Raw genomic sequence first — 17,792 nt, 5'->3', positions numbered from 1 at the left:
CAGGGGGCAGGTGTGTATGGAGGGATGGACACTGGGAAGAGGTAACTATGGGGAGGAAGTGAGAGGGGAATTGTTACATTGTGGTAAACTGTGGTCAATGACATGAGACAAAGTGTATGTGAACTGCTGTATGGAAAGTGAATTTGCTCTGTAAATCTTCACCCAAATCACAATTAAAAAAACCCCAAACAACTAAATCACTCTGGAATGGCAAAGTATTGCTGAAATATTTTTTACCCACTCAGTTTGCTACTACTGGAAAAAAATTCCTCACAAGAACAAGTAGGAATGCTGACAACACACTTGAATAAGTATCAGTAAAGAAGATAGAGTATTAATACAGAAAGTACTGATTTAATTGTTTTATAAACATTGCTTTAAATAAAAAATTTGAGTATAGCTCCTTATCATCATGGGGAACAAAGAAACAAATTAAGGGTGAAGTGTAACACATTTAAAAAGCTGGTTAAGAGCAAATCCAATATGTATAATCAGACTTTTTTGGAAAAAAGAAAAAAAAAAAAAAGACTCAGAAATACCCTAGTTAATTAATAGTCTCACTTGGACAGATGATCAACACTCCATAGATTAAGGGCTAAAATCAAATATCTTAAGGATCATCTGCATAGCTCCTGTATGGGGCATACACTGTGTAGAAACCAAAAAGAATAAACAAAATCCCTATAATTGTGTCTTTTAATCCACAGTCCAATGGCTCTGTGATTATACATACCTTCCTTTGCCCTCATTCTGGAATCTTAGAAATGTTAATCAATTGTGTCTGATACAGTATTTTCCAGACTTACGATTAAGAACGATATCAGTTTATGAAAACAAGGTTAGGAAGACACAGGTTTTCTTTAGTTAGTCTTTTGCTTCCCAAGAATTGCAGTACTTGCAGCTTTTCATCTTACTTTTAAGCAGTTTAAGATAATGAATTGCTTAGTAGGTAGTTGCAGTGTAGTAAATTACTTAGTGTGGCTTTTCTACCCATAAGTCTTTGTAAACTCCAAGGTGGGATTTTCTATGAGCAACTGAGGAGCTCCTGATTGCTGAAGTTGTCCACCAGGAGTATTTCTCTTGGGAGTGGCACGGAACAATGTCCTGGGAGGTGCCCACTCTCTCTCAACTGCTTAGAATTCTGTTGTTATGATTGGTTGGTTTGGCCACTCTGCCAAGCTCGAAAGGAGGCCTCCTAGAGGCAGAACTCTCTCTGACTGCTGGTTGAGGAAGATGTGCTGCCGAAAGAGACATGTGCTGCTGGAAGAGGCATGCGCTGCTGGGAAAGAGACTCAAGAGACACGTGTTGCTGAGTAAGACACCGAGGGACATGAACTGCTGGGGGAGAGACTGTGAGAGACTTGGCTGAGATATGGTGGGCTGGGAGAGACTGAGCGTTTTTCCTGAACTTGAATTGTAGTCTGGTGCTTCCCTAATAAACCTCATAATCTGTGAGTTCTGTGTGGCCACTGCAGCGAATTATCGAACCCAGGAGAGAGGTGTTAAGAGTCTTTCTTTTTTTCGTTGGCCATCTCTATTACCAAGCATGATATCCTTCTCTAGGGATTGGTCCCTCCTGATGATAGAGTTCTTCATTCTTCTAGAAGTCCACTGTATATTCAATATTCTTTGGCCAAGACCACAACTGAAATCCTTTGGTTTTCCTTATACATTGTTCAGCTTTCATATGCATATGAGGCTATTGAAAATATCACAGTTTGGGCCAAGTTCACATTAGTCCTGAAAATGACATCTTTGCTGTTTAACACTGTAAAGGGGTTTTTTGGAGCAGATTTGCCCAATGCTAAATAATACATCATTTGATTTCTTGACTGCTGCTTCCATGGATGTTGACTGTGGAACCAAGTAAAATGAAATCCTTGACAACTTCAATATTTTCTTTGTTTATAATGATGTTTCTTATTAGTCCAATTATGAGAATTTTTATGTTTTTTATGTTGAGGTATAATTCAAACTTAATGCAGCCATCTTTAATCTTTATCAGTAAATACATCAAGTCCTCTTCACAATTAGTAAGTAAGGTTGTGTCATGTATGTATCTCAAGTTTTTAATGAGTCTTTCTCTAATACTAGAGACGTGTCATGTTCTTCTTCATATAGTCTAGCTTCTTGGATTATTTGCTTAGCACACAGACTGGATAAGTATGATGAAAAGATACAATCCTGACACATACCTTTACTAATTTTAAACCACACAGTATCCCCTTGTTCTGTTTAACGATGGCGTCTTGGTCTATGCACAGGTTCAACAGGAGCACAATTGTTTTGGAATTCCCATTATGATATCCATTATCTGTTATGATCCACTGCATTGCAGTGAATTGTTTAACATGGCCCTTCTAGCCATATTTTGTCCTCCATTTTGTAAATCCTAATCCCTATGTCTGTTTAGGGTGGGATGCATTTTGAGTCCCACCTTGCTTAAGGGTGTGACTCAAGTCACCATCCTTAGCTTCCATGAGGGTAACATATAGCAATATTCTGGGAAAGTTCACTCTTTTGCTCTGGTTCTGCATTTGGTTTGTCATCATCTCGTACCTAGACTTGAGACAGCAGCTGTCATCTGACCTGCCGATTTTGGTTTGCCACCTCTGCAACCACATGAGTTAGGAGAACCCTCCAAACCTACCCATAGACCTGGGACTTGCCAGCCTGCCAGTCTCCACCATCATCACATGAGCCATTTCCTTGGAGTCTGTGAGTTCTGTGAGACGTTATAGTGAACTTCAGAAACCCTAAGATGGGAGGGAGATTACTGAGGAGAGGAGGAGGAGTTGATGTCAGAGATCATGGAGTGGCACAGTAGTCTGGGAAAGTTGGACATTTGGGACATCTTTAACCTCTACCTCATAGAGACCAGTCTTGTGTTGATCTTTCTAAAAGAAAATTTTCAAGTATCCACACAGTTGAATGCCTTTGCATAGTCAATAAAACATAGGTAAACGTCTTTGTGGTATTCTCCACTTTCAGAGAAGATCCATTTGACAGCAGCAGTGATATCTGTCATTCCATGTCCTCTTCTGAATTTAGTCTGAAACTTTGGTAGTTGCCTGTGGATCTACTGCTGCTAATTGTCTGAATTATCATCAGCAAAATTTTACTTGTGTGTGATATGGTATGATAATTTCTACATTCTGTCAGATCACTTTTCTTTGGAAGGAGAACAAATATGGATCTCTAGCAGTCATTTGCCAGGTAGCTGTCTTCCAGTCTGAATGATTTGTTAGCATTAGATGTACTTACCTACTCTAGCAATATCTTCATCCAGGGCATTCAGTTTCTGGCAAAGAATGGCTGAATGCGACTCCAGATTGCTCATGTATGCCTGATACTTCTGAACATCTGCTTGCAAGGACGCTTTCAGTTTTTTCAATGACTCTAGACGATTCTTTTAAAGAAAAGAATATTAAATTGGTTTCTCTCATCAATAATCACTCCATACTTTATTTGAAAGCAAAGCAGTATTATTTATTTCAGAGAAAAGTAAATTAAAATTTTCCTTTCAATTTTAGAAACAATCAAAAGAATAAGAGGATCTTAAAACAAGAGCCAGGGTAGAAAAGCACAAACGTTTTATGAACATTTATGCTTTAGTAACATAACACACAAAATAAATTAGACATGTGGCTATTATCATTTAGCTTTTAGAAAGCTCATTTTTTATCATTCCTTTTTCACTAACTATAAAACTCAAGGTCTCTTATGAATAATATTCCCTGAAGGTATGTAACATGGGGACCTTGTATAAAAGATACTTTCAGTCTTATGTAAAGAGGTACGAATCTTTCATCATCTTCTGAACACCATTAGTTTAAGACTTCAGACCACAGGGGAAAACAAAGCTCCACAAATACCAAACATGTTTTCATAGGGAGTTCTTCCTATGCAAAAGTACTTTACAAAATACTTAGTTTGTGAATTTTTTTTTTTTTTTAAAATAAGTAAGTAAAAGATTAGTTGGATCTCTGAGGAGATCCAAGAATCTAAAAGCTATTTCAAATGTGTATGCCTATTGATGACAAGCATGTTTACTAACCGGTTCTTTTTCTCTCTCTTGTTCCAATCTTGCAATCTGTTCATTCAATGCTTTGTTTTTTGCTGCTAATGATTCCAGCTTGGAAGCATCTACATTAAATAAATCCTCTGGAGACAAAACCAAAAGACTTTATGAGACCTTAAACCTGCGTAGAATATTCTTTCCCATTGTTTCACCATTGCTTGCTCCCTTACTTCCTTATATTCTACTCTCTGAAAACAGCAAATTCTTCCCTTTATTCCAGTGTATACTCCCACTTACCCTGCTTTATTTTTCTCCATAGCATTTATCACCATTTGCCTTCCAGTTACTGATCCATTATTTTTTATTCATGACTGTATCCTGAGTGACTAAACAGTGATGAGTGCACAATAGGTATATAACAAACAGTTGCTTGAATAAATGAATGGAATCAGTATGCTAAATTAAATACAGAATTATTAAATAATTTACTAGATATTTTCTGCATTAGATCTATTACAAATATTTCTTTTGGAAAATAAAACAAAACTCCCATCACTATCTTACTCCCTTTCCCATGTGAACACACTCAAATTGTTCTGGTTACTCTTCAGGAGGTACAATCCCAGGAGAGCATATGGGAAAGCTTTCATCTTCTGTGCTAATAGCGGTAAGATGATAGTCTCCTATGTTGTCTTTACTTATGAATCTGGTGTTTATATATAAAGTGTAACAATGTAAAACAACATCTCTGGAACATTTTAGAGTTAGCCAGTAAATACTGAATGCCACTAGATTATAGCTGAGTAAAAAAAATAACTAATTTCCTTATTTGCAATATTAACTTTCTGCTACAAATTTGAGATGTTAGATCTTTTGACTAATTGGTGCTTTGAATTAACAATAATAAAGCAAAGCTATCATAAGGATACTATTAACCAAGAGAAATAATATTTGCTGATTATCTTCTATGTTCCTGATAGTGTGTCTGGTACTTTACATATGTTGCTATATAATCTTGTAAAACTCTGTTAGCCAGGTTAAGTAGCTTGTTAAGGTCACATAGCCAGTAATGTATTATGCCTCAGCATTCTTTCTTATTCTCTTCACCAAAGAAACCATGAAGGTGAAAATCAGCAGGCATCAAAATGTATTAAAGTAAATGGCTTATATTAACACTGCATAGGTTAAGATAAGCTACAACTTCATAAGACGAGATAATTTAAATGACCAAAAGCAAACACATTAGGAAAAAAGAACACTCACTCAGTTTTGACTGCAATTCTGTGTTCATCTCTTCAAAGCTATCAGCACCAGTCATAAAACTCTCATAGCATTTTATGGTGTAGTCTAAAAACAACTAATAGGGTTAAGTGGATTTTAAAAACAACATCATGAAAAAATGGGCAGAAGAAATGAATAGACACTTCACCAAAGAAGGTATTCAGGTGGCCAACAAACACATGAAGAAATGTCATGATCATTAGCCATTATTCAAACTTAACTCATTGCTGTCCAGTCAGATCTGATTCATAGCGACCCCTCCTTGGGTTTCCAAGGTGGTATCACTATAGAAGTAGATTGCCCAATCTTCCTTCTGAGGAGTGGCTGGTGTGTTTGAACCGCCAGCCTTCTGGTTAGCAGTCAAATGTCTTAGGCACTATGCCACCAGAGCTCCTAAGCCATTAGAGAGATGCAAATCAAAACAACGATGAGATACCACCTTACCCCAGCACTCATAGCAAAGTTCAACAACATAGAAAATAACAAATGTTGATGAGGATGTGGAGAGATTGGGACTCTCATACACTGCTGGTGGGACTGTTAAATGACACAACCACTGTGGAAAGCAGTATGGCGATTCCTTAAAAAGTTGGAATTAGAAATACCATTTGATCCAGCAATCCCATTACTAGGTATATATCCTAGAGAAGTGAAGGTGAGGAAAAGAACAGATATTTATGCACACCCATGTTCATCACAGCATTATTTAAAATAGTAAAGAGATGGAAACAACCTAAGTGCCCATCAACAGAAGAATGGATAACCAAAGTATGGTACATACACACAATGGAATACTGTTGTTGTTATGTGCCATCAAGTCGGAATACTATGCACCCTTAAAGAATAATGTAGAATCTGTGAAGCACCGCATAACTTGAATGAACTTGGAGGATATTATGCTGAGGGAAACAAGTCAATCACAGAAGGACAAATAATGTATTAGTTCACTATTGTAAAAATTCGAAGAAAGGTTTATGTATGGAAGGAAGCTTTTTTTGTTGGTTACCAGTATGGTTACCAGGGAGTGGCGGGAACACTGCTAGATAGATAGATAGATAGGTAGAGACAAGCATTGATTTGCATGAAGGGAAGGGCAATGTACCAAATGTGAGTGATCAGCATGGTGGCAATGAGGAAGAGAAAGACACAGAGAGGTGCATGGGAGGTACAGACAACAAAGATGAACCCTTTTGCATGTGTAGTACTGCATTATGAGTGATGGCAAGCACTGATCTATGGCTGGATAGATGGGTGGACAGACTCTATGATCAGGTATGTCTAGACAGGGGGTAGTATGGCCATGACCATGTGTAGGGTTGGCAGACAATGCTTCTACATGTGAATTTGTATGTGCTGTAGGAATGTCCAGGTGTACAGTGGAGCTGACAAGGGGCAGGGTTGTGGTGGCTTCCTGGCCACAGCCAGCCACCCTAAGTGAACGAGCAGTTGGACCTTTGGGCTTGGGACCATGGTCGCAGGGGTCATCAAACTCAATTGGCATAACACACTACACAAAAACATTGTTCTACATCCGACTTTTGGTGAGTAGCACCTGTGATCTTAAAAGTTTGCAAGTGGCCATCTAGATGCAACAATGGGTCTCTCTTCATCCAGAACAAACAAGAATGAAGAAAACCAAAGATGCATGCAAACAGTTAGTCCAAGGGACTAGGACATCATGAGATCCTCAGCCTATGTGACCATGAGACCAGAAGAACTGATGATGCCTGGCTACCACTGTCAACCACTTGGAAAGGGACCGGTGCAGGAAATACTGGATAGAGTAGGAGAACAATGTGGAACAAAACTCAAAATTATAAAAATGACCAGGTTTACTGGTCTGATAGAGCCTAGTGAGACCTCTGAGATTTTGGCCTCTTTAGGCGTGGAACTGAACTCACTCCTGCGACTTCCAGCCAAATAATAGGTAGGCATATGGTGTGATCATTCACATCAGGTAGACACACTACTTCGAGTGATCAATTGTGGGAGAACAAAAGGGCAGTGTTTGCACAGGGGAATAGCTGGGAAGTGGGGTGGTGGGGAGTGCATGGGAGGGAAGGACACTATGGGCAGGAAGTGGGAAGAGAATTGTTACATTGTGGGGAATTGTAGTCAATATCATGAAACAAAATGTGCATGAAATGCTATACAGAAAATGAATTTGCTCTGTAAACTTTCACCCAAATCACAACAAAAATTAAAAAAATAAAATAAAAAGTTGCATGGTAAGTGGGGATCTAAGTAGAACATAAGAAATTATTACTTATCTTAGTACTTATCTAAGAGAAAGTAAGACTATACTTTGTAGACATGAGGTATTTTGGTAATTATGGATGAATACACTATTAGGAGGCAAGCATGGGTGATCACAATTTTCCATAGCCTGGATGAAGTAAATATCCCTAAAGACAAAACTATTCCCTTTGTGCTAATTCTCTGCTTAATAAGCAACCTTCTTATTGCTTGGCTGACACAGAAGAAGTACCCTGAATAGGCATTATGAATATTTCTGTAACTGGGAAGGTTACCACTCATGGTAAATTAATAACTATTCTTTCTACTTACAGAACAATCTCATGTGAATTTGGTAAGGCTGAATTATTTTCATAAGCTTGGTTAAGGAGCTCTAGTATCATAGTGCCTAAGGCATTTGACTGTTAACCAGAAGGCTGGAGGTTCAAACCCACCAGCCACTCCTCAGAGGGAAGGTTGGGCAATCTACTTCTGTAGTGGTACCGCCTCAGAAACCCAAGGAGGGGTCGCTATGAGTTGGGTTTGACTCGACAGCAGTGAGGTTTTTGTTTTTGTTTTTTGGAAGCTTGGTTAAATTTGATCTGACAGGTTAAAAAAACTTGAGTTTCTGGACCCACAAAACTGAGGATCAGAATCTTACTACAGTGAAATTGTAGTGAAGGATATGCTTGGTAAGATAGAGGGTCAGTAAAAAAGGGGAAGACTTTCAACAAGATGGATTGACATAGTGGCTGCAATGATGGGTTCAAGTGCAGGCAGGATTGTCAGGATGGCACAGGACTGGGCAGTGCTTTCTTCTGTTGTACATAGTGGAGTGGCTAAGAGTTGGAGCCATCCTGATGGCACCTAAGAACAACACAGGGATACTGGATCCTCTGCTAACTGTCTTTAATTAACTTTATAGTTTCCCAAATGCTTCTTCTGTATTATATAAAATACAGGTATGAGTTGCTTAACGTCTTGTGGGGCAACATGTAACCTTGCCCTACCACATATATATCTGTGGTCTCATAAGGTTTTTTGGTTTAGAAAGGGAAAGCAGTTTTCCTTTTGTTTATTATTCCCTCCTAATGCTTTTAAAGACCCCAAACCTAGACTCTTGCAATGTTGGACCACGGCTGGGATGATACAGGCTGGTGAGGCAGAGGACAGGGCTCTAGGAGCAGGCTCTCAGGCTTTGTCAGGTTGGCAGCCAGATGGGCCAGACTGGGTGGTCTTGTTTCCCTCCCCACTAGCTTCCTCTGGCTCTGCTTAGCAGGCTGAGCCCCCCTCAGCTGCCAGCACCCATTCCTTTGGCCATGGTCAGTGTCGTCATAGTCATCATCATCAGCAGTTACGAAGATGACTGGAAGCAGGGTTTTGATATGGTGTTCATAGCACTGGGAGCTCTAGTAGCGCAGTGCCTAAGGCACTTGACTGCTAACCAGAAGGCTGGTGGTTCAAACCCACTAGCTACTCCTCTGAACTGGGCAATCTACTTCTGTAGAGATACCACCTCGGAAACCCAGGAGTGGTTGCTATGAGTCGGAATCAACTTGATGGCTGTGAGTTTTTTTTTTTTTTTTTAAACACAGCATTCAAATCATAAAAGGTCCTATTTTATAGAACATATTGCGGACATTAAGCAATGGTACCTTTAACACGTGAAGTATCAAGAATAACTTTTATTGGTTTAGCCTTTAAGATGAATGTCAAGAAATTTAATACTTATAGGTATTTTTATAATTGTACTTGGGTGAAAACTTAGGTGTAACTAAGCTTAGTCCAGTATACACATTGCAATGTGGGAGGATTCTTTCAAGTGTAGAATCAAAGGCTTTTAGCAGCCTCTCCAGCAGGGATTAAGGGGCATGTTTGTTTTTTGTATAGGGGAGGGGAGTGAGTGAAGAAACAGCAATGAAACTATGCCAGTCAGTTGGTACATCTTTGAACTATTTCCCTTGAAGGCAGTAATAAACTATGAGGCTACAGTTAATCACACTTGCCTTCTGTGACAAATACATCACAAGTTATGCTTAGAATTAGAACAAAGAATAGGTTTTCTTTTCAAAGCCTTCATGGGGATTGGTCTTTAACACATGCTAGGAGATGTTAATGTACAATCTCCACACCTTAAATTTATTTCTTGGAGCTGCTTTACTCTATTTGGATATATATATTTGAGTGTTTCAGGAAATAGGCTGGGGTGGGTTCCACAGGTTGTTGTTGTTATGTACTTTGAATAATATCTGACTCATAGCGACCCCTCCTTGGGTTTCTGAGGCAGTATTACTACAGAAGTAAATTGCCCAACCCTCCTTCTGAGGAGTGGCCGGCGGGTTTGAACCGCCAGGCTTCTGGTTAGCAGTCAAGTGCCGTAGGCACTATGCTTCCAGGGTATGCACAGTTTAGGCTCCAATCAAGTATGGTGTGGAAACCAATTCACACTGCCTCTTTGTTTCTACCTCAGCCACTTTTGTTGTTGTTTAGGAAGTGGCAAAGCTGACCTCAGTGGCTCGATGCCTAACTAAAATGGCCAAAACAAGATACAACAAACAGAAAATAATCCACATGTAACATTTTAAGACCCAAATTATTCTTTATATCGACAGAATAATGTTAAAATAATGTTGCCAATATTGATATTTTCATTTTAAAATATAGGGGAAGAAAAGAATTATCTATAATATACAACATTAACGTGTTACTATGTAATTCCAACCTTGCATTTTTACTTAGTTCACATTTTCTAATTTCTGTTTCTGGTTACCTAGGAAACTATAATGTGACTCCAACAGATCCATTGATTAATATTTGTAAAAATAAATTTTAGTAGTTTGTCAGAAAGCAAAAAGAAATGTTCTACAAAAGGATGTATATTTATAGTGACACATTTGGTTACTTAATAATACCAAGAGAACTCTTTATTACAGTATATGACAAAGCATAGTACCTTGTTATGCACAATTCCATCTTCAGTTTCTTCTCCCCAAGGCTGTCCATCATCAAACGTAGGTGAGCTTTCTTTCATGGCAGTGTATAACTAATTAATACACAAGTAATATATGAAGTTGATCTTTGGCTTTAAGTCACATACCTTCCATGTTTTGTCAAGTTTGTTTTTCATGTCATGTTTAGAAGCATTTACATTACTGCATGACTAAAATTTTCCTTTGAGAGTTATATTGAGCCTTAATATATGATTCTTTCAATATTTTAGTAAATGAATCCTGTTCAATTAAGAAAGCATGGTTTCCATATTTACTTCTGTTCTACAAAGAAAAACATACTAACCTTTATACTGCTATTAATCCATAATCTACACTTTTTAAGGTAATTAAAATTTTGAGAATTCAAAACAGAATTGTCACATAAAAGGTGAAACAATAACAATTATTTCTCTTTCATATGAACTAAATTTTGGGGCTCAAATTTTATCAAGTCATTCTTCACTATATATATTGACCAAATATATATATTTTCAATATAAATTCAGACTAAATCTTATTACATAAAATCTTCAAAAATACCACAGGTACTTGTTTAAGCTTGAAAGGGATAACAAATTTTGTAACAAAAAAATTTTTTGTGGTAACAAAAAAATTCAGAAAATGCTTAAAATTGACAAGGTGGAAGAAAAATAGTTAAAGGTTTTTAAGAAATAAAAAATCTCATTTCAGAACACTTATTTTTTTTAATAACTTTTTTTAAAAAATAAGCTTTCAAACATGAAAAAAATTAAGAAAACTTAAACGTATAAATTTAAGATATAAAATGTTAAGATCTAAGTGTATATGTAGTAAAATGAATGCTATGCTTCTGAAAAGAGGACTATGCATCAGAAGTACATAAAAGAAGAATGCATTTTCTGTTGAAAACAACATTTAATTGAGTTTTCTTATCCTGGGTCTCCTATCTAGTATTTATGAGAGGGAACACTTATTTTTAGTGCTGAGTTGCTAGCCCCCCACCCTTTTTCCATTCCAAAGCCACTCATGGGACTTTTTGTATATCCAGAGTGAATGCAAGGAAGCTCTGTCATTCTGTACCTTTTCCTCCACAGTTAGAGCCACAGTGACAGTCAGATTTAATTAAGTCTGAAAAACACATGGGGCAAACCCCAAAATGAAGAACAGAATCCTCCACCTTGTCATCGGGGTAGATTAAGAAAGAATTTCTGTAGCCTTGTCACAGGTCCTTACAAAAACTTGGTACTCTGCAAGGTTCAAGAACCTTACATAAGGACAAAAAGATCTGAAAGAGCTAATGAAAAGACTCTACTGCAAGGACTGGAAAGTTCTTCTGAACTTAGGAGATCTGGTCAAAATAGTCTCAACCTGAAGTTGTATAGAGATAAGAAGAAATATGGAGCAGAGTAATCTTTTTTTTAGCTAAAGGTGTCATTTTTCCACTGTAATGCAACATCAAGAGGAAACAAAAATCTCTATAGGTCCTGGAAAAGCATATAATAATCTTTAATAATTATTCTTGATATAAACTAGAAATAGGAAGGTATACTTCAAAACAAAAAACAGTGTTCTATCTGAACATATCATAACTAGATGATAAAATAGAAAATATTTCATTTGGAAACAGTGGTATTAAAAATCAACTTAGAAAAGTAGTAATAAAGCAATTTAATAAAAGTAATAAATAAAACAAATACATAGCCTTTTAGCAGTGATTTTAGAAAATACAATGGAAAAAAAAAGTCCTGTTCACAATATTAACAAAATACATGGAATTACTTCGGAATTAACGTTAGCAGAAAATATGCAGACCAATATGAAGTAAGCTTTGATCCTTTACTAAAGGAACAAAGTATTAAATCACGTATTTATCACTTTCCTAAATGGGAACAATAAATATTGTCAAGGTGGCACTTACCCCCTAAATAAATTTATGAATTCAACGTGATACCAATAAAAAAGAAAAATCACAAGATATCTTTTGGAATTGGGAAAAATATAATTTAAAGTGTGTGAATATGAGGACATAAGCACAGCCAGAAAAATTATGAAAAATATTATAAATCTTCCTCTACTAGATAAAAGTCTATTATAAAGCTACAAGATTAGAATGGTCACAATGCAGGAACAGAACATACCAGTAACAATTCAAAACTGTGAGGAAAAGATGGATTATTCAATAAATGATACTGAACGAACTTTTTAAAAGATAAGGTTTTCTTCTTTTTACAAAAGAATAAATTTCAGATGGATCAAGATTTAACTACACACAAAGAAGCCATGAAAACACTACCAAAAGAAAAAAAAAAATCTGAATTTTTTTCCCTAACATCAGGGAGTAAAGGAGGCCTTCCTAAATGTAGCCAGATTTCCAACATAATGCTAAATGGAAAGATACTTGGAACACGAAACCTACCTAGTCTCTCATTGATTTTCACATTGCCACAGTATTTGACAAACAACTTCAAGCAATTAAAGATAGCAAGGAAGGGATTTCAATCCAGATAACGGACTTGGAGGCATTTTAAGAGGTTCCTCTCCCCAACAGGAGCCACATCAAGCTCCTGTATCACTGTGGAAATGCCATCTCCAACCAGGCAAACAAGGGTGAAAGTGTCTAGTAACAATAGGGTTATTTGATAGTGAGAGCAGAGAGAAGATTACCTAACATTCACAGGCATCACTGAGAGACAAATTGAATGCATGAATGTTATAAAGTCCAATAAAATGTGAGTTTCATTAATGGACTATAGTATTGGATTTCTACTCTTATCTTGACAGCTGGTGGTAATGAATGTACTAGCATGGTTCCTGGATCAAAATTCACCCACCAAGTCCCAGTGCCTACCTACATTTACTTGCTTGGTGATGGCCAAGAGAATATGAGTATTAATTTTAAGGATTTGAACACCAGGTGGGACAGAAAACTTAGAAGCAATGAAAGGAAGATACAGCATTAAAGTAGATAAATTCAACATTTCTGAACAGTGAAAAAACAGGACATAAAATGAAAAGGAAAAAGAGGGAAAAATATTTGTACCATATATACAGGGGCTAATTTCTCTAAGTTGAACATTTTTGACTTACAGTGTTCTTGCAAATCAGAAAGAAAAAAGAAAAATAGCAAAAGACATGACTAGGCAGTTAAAATAAATGTGATAGAATGTTTATCTTTAAAAACAAAAACAAAAATCTGAAAAAATTAGCCATCGATTTTTGCTTGCCACACTAATATGAAAAATATTAATATACTTAATATATGAAGATCTCACTATATGAGTCCCAATTAATAGGCAAAAGCAAATAATCCAATATAAAATAGGCTTAAAAAAACACAACCAGGTTGGAAGAAATATAAATGATAAACCATATAAAAAGTTCAATAATCATAATCATAATAAATATATATAAATTAAAACAAGTTATTTTTTTTCAGTTGGTAAAGATCTTAAAACAATAATGTCTATGATGTGGCAAAATGGACACGTACATATGTTGTTGAGAAGCTTTTAATTTGTGTAAATTTTCTGGAGAGAAATTTGTTAATATGTATCAAAAGCTTAAAAAAATACATATTTTGTGTAGCAATAATGCACTTTAAAAACTAAGTCCCAAAGAAATGTTATCAGTTATTGTCTCTAGGTTGTAAGGCTATTTGTTTATCATTTTTCGCATGTGCTTTTCTGTATTTTCCCAAACTTTTTGCAATGGATATGGATTTTAATTAGAAAGAAGGAAATAAAATAAAATAAAACTAAAGAATGTCATGGTGGAAATAATAAGTTTTCTGTTTTTTGAGTTGTAAAACCTCAAATGATCTCCTTGACAATGTATACATTTCCATTATATATGTATACATATATACTTTGAAGAACTTAAAAAAATCAAATGTACTTTGAAAAGTAAAACTCTAAAGTAGACTTTATATTGGCAAATGCAGGATTGGGAGAAAAAGCGAAATACCTTTTTTTCTCATATGTATATCTAAAATGACAAATCAAGTACCTTGATGCAGTCTATTAGCCAAACCAAGGCAGCCACAATGTGAGGCCATGTATGAGGGGCCCCTACGGTATACATGGAGCTTTTGGACAATGCAAAAGGATACCTATAAAAAATTAGAAAAAATAAAGTTATTTTATATTCTCTAAAACCACTGCAATTGAGCTGATTCTGACTCATAGTGATCCCTGTTGGGTTTCCAATGCTGTAAATCTTTATGAAAGTAGATGGCCTCATATTCCTTTTGCAGAGCAGCTGGTGGGTCTGAAGTGTTGACCTTCTGGTTAGTAGCCAAATGCCTTACCCACTATATCACCAGAGCTCCTAATATATTATTCCAGTAAAAATAATTAAGCTAAGTAAGAAGTTACATTTCAAAAATTCAGCATATACATTCCAAGTCTTCACTTATTTATAAGTAAGTTACTTACTAAGATCTTGTCCTTAGAAATCTAACTCTTGAATGATTTTATTCTTTTTATCTTCTTCATCGGTTGCTATGTACGTCTAGCCATCATACACTGCAGAACTTGATCAACAAACAACATACTGGACTTCTCTACCAAAAGATCTTTTGTTTCTTAGAACTCAATATATTCTAAATTAAGCAAACCACAAGTAAGCATTCGTCATTCCTAAATCCATTCCTAGCCCTGTGGTTTACTCTATAATCAATAGCACAAACCGTCTAAAAACCAAGTTAAAATTTTTGAAGCCCCTTTTGACTTCATCTCACCCCATTTTCACCAGGCCTTCAATCTTGTCTTTTCCACATCTATAACATTTCTTATATCTAGCCCATTGTTTCTATTTCTCCTGTCACTTAAACAGATCAGGGTCTTAGGATATACCACCTGCAGCTTTGCCAATGACCAGCAAATAGTCAATTTTTTGCTTGTTCAATTTAGTTTCCATATTGAGCCCATAGTGATCATCTTAGAACATGTTCTTTGTCTAACTCAAGTCTACAAATTCATTGAGTCTGATTCTTCTCTGTGCTCCAACAATCCCTCTAGGCTAATGACAGATATAACATACAAACCCAAGATCCTTAAAGATTCTTGGAACTTCTTCTTCAAACTTTGTATCAGGAAGTTCATATGAAGGGCACAGGAAACCATACAGAAAAGTGAAGATCTTTAGGAAGTCTTTAACTGACGGAGCTTGTAGAGATTTCATGGATATACTATAAGCATAACCATTTTCTGTAAGAAACTATAATTATCTTTATGAAACATCAGATATTTTATAAGAGAAAAATTACCAAAAAAATGCCGATGAGAACATGCAAAATTTAGACTATTTAAAATTATAAAATACCTCACAGAGTTGTCGAATACACTGCTGAATGAATGCTTTGTCATTAAGCGGTCTTGGGTCCTTGATTTTTTCAGTACTGGAAAATATGCCAAACTGACTGTTCCGGGATCCAGGTCCACTAGTTCTAGAAACATATTTTTAAAGTCAATCAAAAGGATTTCCTTCTGTAGTCAAGTCTAAATTGTTTCAAGGAGATGTCATATTTTAACATTAGCATCAAACACTGAAGTTCAATTCTTTAATTTGTATTTAACTAAACAAAATTCTTTCATTCAAATCAGAGATAAAGAGCACATAATGATACAAGGAAAATTACAAAACACTACAAGAACCTATAAGCTGTTGTTGTTGTTATGTGCCATCAAGTCGGCCCCGACTCATAGCGACCCCTCCTTGGGTTTCCGAGGCAGTATCACTACAGAAGTAGATTGCCCCATTTTCCTTCCAACAAGAACCTATAAGAGATCTACACAAATGGAAGAACATACCATGTTCACGGGCAGGAAGACTGAACACTGTGAAAATGTCAGTACTACCCAAAGCAAGCTATACATTCAATGCAACCCCAATCCAGATTCCATCAACATTCTTTGAAGACATGGAAAAACCAATCATTAATTTTATATGGAAAGGAGAGAGGCCTCAGATAAGCAAAACACTACCGAAGAAGAATAAAATAGGAGGTCTCATACTCCCAGATTTCAAAACCTACTATACAGCCATAGTTGTCAAAACAGCCTGGCATCTATATATAGACACATAGATCAGTAGATCAGAACTGAGAACCCAGAAATTGATGAATCAACCTATGGTCAGCTGATCTTTGACAAAGGTCCAAAATCATTAAATGGGGAAGAGATACTCTCTAACAAATGGTGCTGGCAAAACTGGATATTCATTTGCAGAAAAGTGAAACAAGATCCATACCTCAAACCATACACAAAAACTAACTCCAGATGGATCAAAGATTTAAATATGAAACCTAAAACTATAAAGTTCATAAAAAAAAAAATAGGGGCAAACTTAGGGGCCCTAACTTATGGCCTAAATAGACTATCAAGCATAACTCAAGATGCACAAAAAGCAGAATAAACTAGATGATTGGGACCTTCTAAAAATTAAATTCTTAATTTCATTAGAAGACTTCTCCGAAAGAGTAAAAAGAGAACCTACAGAATGGGAAAAAATATTCGGCAATGACATATAGATATGGAACTTATCTCTAAAATTTACAGAATATTCTAGCACCTTAACAACAAAAAGACAAACAATCCAATTAAAAAAAAAAAAGGGGCAGAAGACATGAACAGACATTTACCAAAGAAGAGATTCAGGCAGTCAACATACTCATGAAGAAATGCTCACGATCATTAGCCATTAGAGAGATGCAAATCAAAACAACCATGAAATACTATGTCATCCAAGCATTAATAGCAAAGTTCAACAAGACAGAAAATAACAAATGTTGATGAGGATGTGGAGAGACTGGGACTCTCATCCATTGCTGGTGGGACTGTAAAATGATACAACCACTGTGGAAATCAGTATGGTGATTCCTTAAAAGTTAGAAACAAATACCATTTGATTCAGTAATCCCATCGCTAGGTATATATCCTAAAGAAGTGAGAGGCAGTACATGAACATATATGCACACCCATGTTCATTGCAGCACTATTCACAATAACAAAGAGACAGAAACAACCTAAGTGCCCATCAAGCAAGGAATGGATAAACAAACTGTGTATGTGTGGTACATACACACAATGGGATATGATGCAACCTTAAAGAATAATGTAGAATCTGCAAAATACCACATAACATAGATGAACTTGGAGGACATTATGCTGAATGAAAGAAGTCAATCACAGAAGGGGAAATACTCTCTTAATCTATATTGTAAAAAGTCAAGGAAAGGAAACTTTTTTGTTGGTTACCAGGGATGGGAGGGGAGGGAAGCCTAAGTT

General features: G+C 36.2%; 1 protein-coding gene across 1 annotated transcript in view; it reads right to left on the bottom strand.

The window, feature by feature from the left end:
- NDC80 (NDC80 kinetochore complex component) overlaps positions 1-17,792 on the bottom strand; it is a 71,995-nt gene that overhangs the window by 49,144 nt on the left and 5,059 nt on the right. Inside the window, exons 3-9 of the mRNA XM_007935618.1 lie at positions 15,829-15,952; positions 15,551-15,723; positions 14,512-14,614; positions 10,491-10,580; positions 5,285-5,378; positions 4,058-4,164; positions 3,265-3,409 (exon numbers count right to left, since the gene is read on the bottom strand). Coding sequence (XP_007933809.1) covers positions 3,265-3,409; positions 4,058-4,164; positions 5,285-5,378; positions 10,491-10,580; positions 14,512-14,614; positions 15,551-15,723; positions 15,829-15,952 — 836 coding nt within the window. The remainder of the gene's footprint in view (positions 1-3,264; positions 3,410-4,057; positions 4,165-5,284; positions 5,379-10,490; positions 10,581-14,511; positions 14,615-15,550; positions 15,724-15,828; positions 15,953-17,792) is intronic.

Source organism: Orycteropus afer, unplaced genomic scaffold (assembly GCF_000298275.1).
Source record: "Orycteropus afer afer isolate SDZICR_OR568_19922 unplaced genomic scaffold, OryAfe1.0 scaffold00030, whole genome shotgun sequence".
Classification (NCBI taxonomy): domain Eukaryota; kingdom Metazoa; phylum Chordata; class Mammalia; order Tubulidentata; family Orycteropodidae; genus Orycteropus; species Orycteropus afer.
Note: the sequence above shows the minus strand (reverse complement) of the source record. Positions and strands in the feature narration are given on the sequence as shown.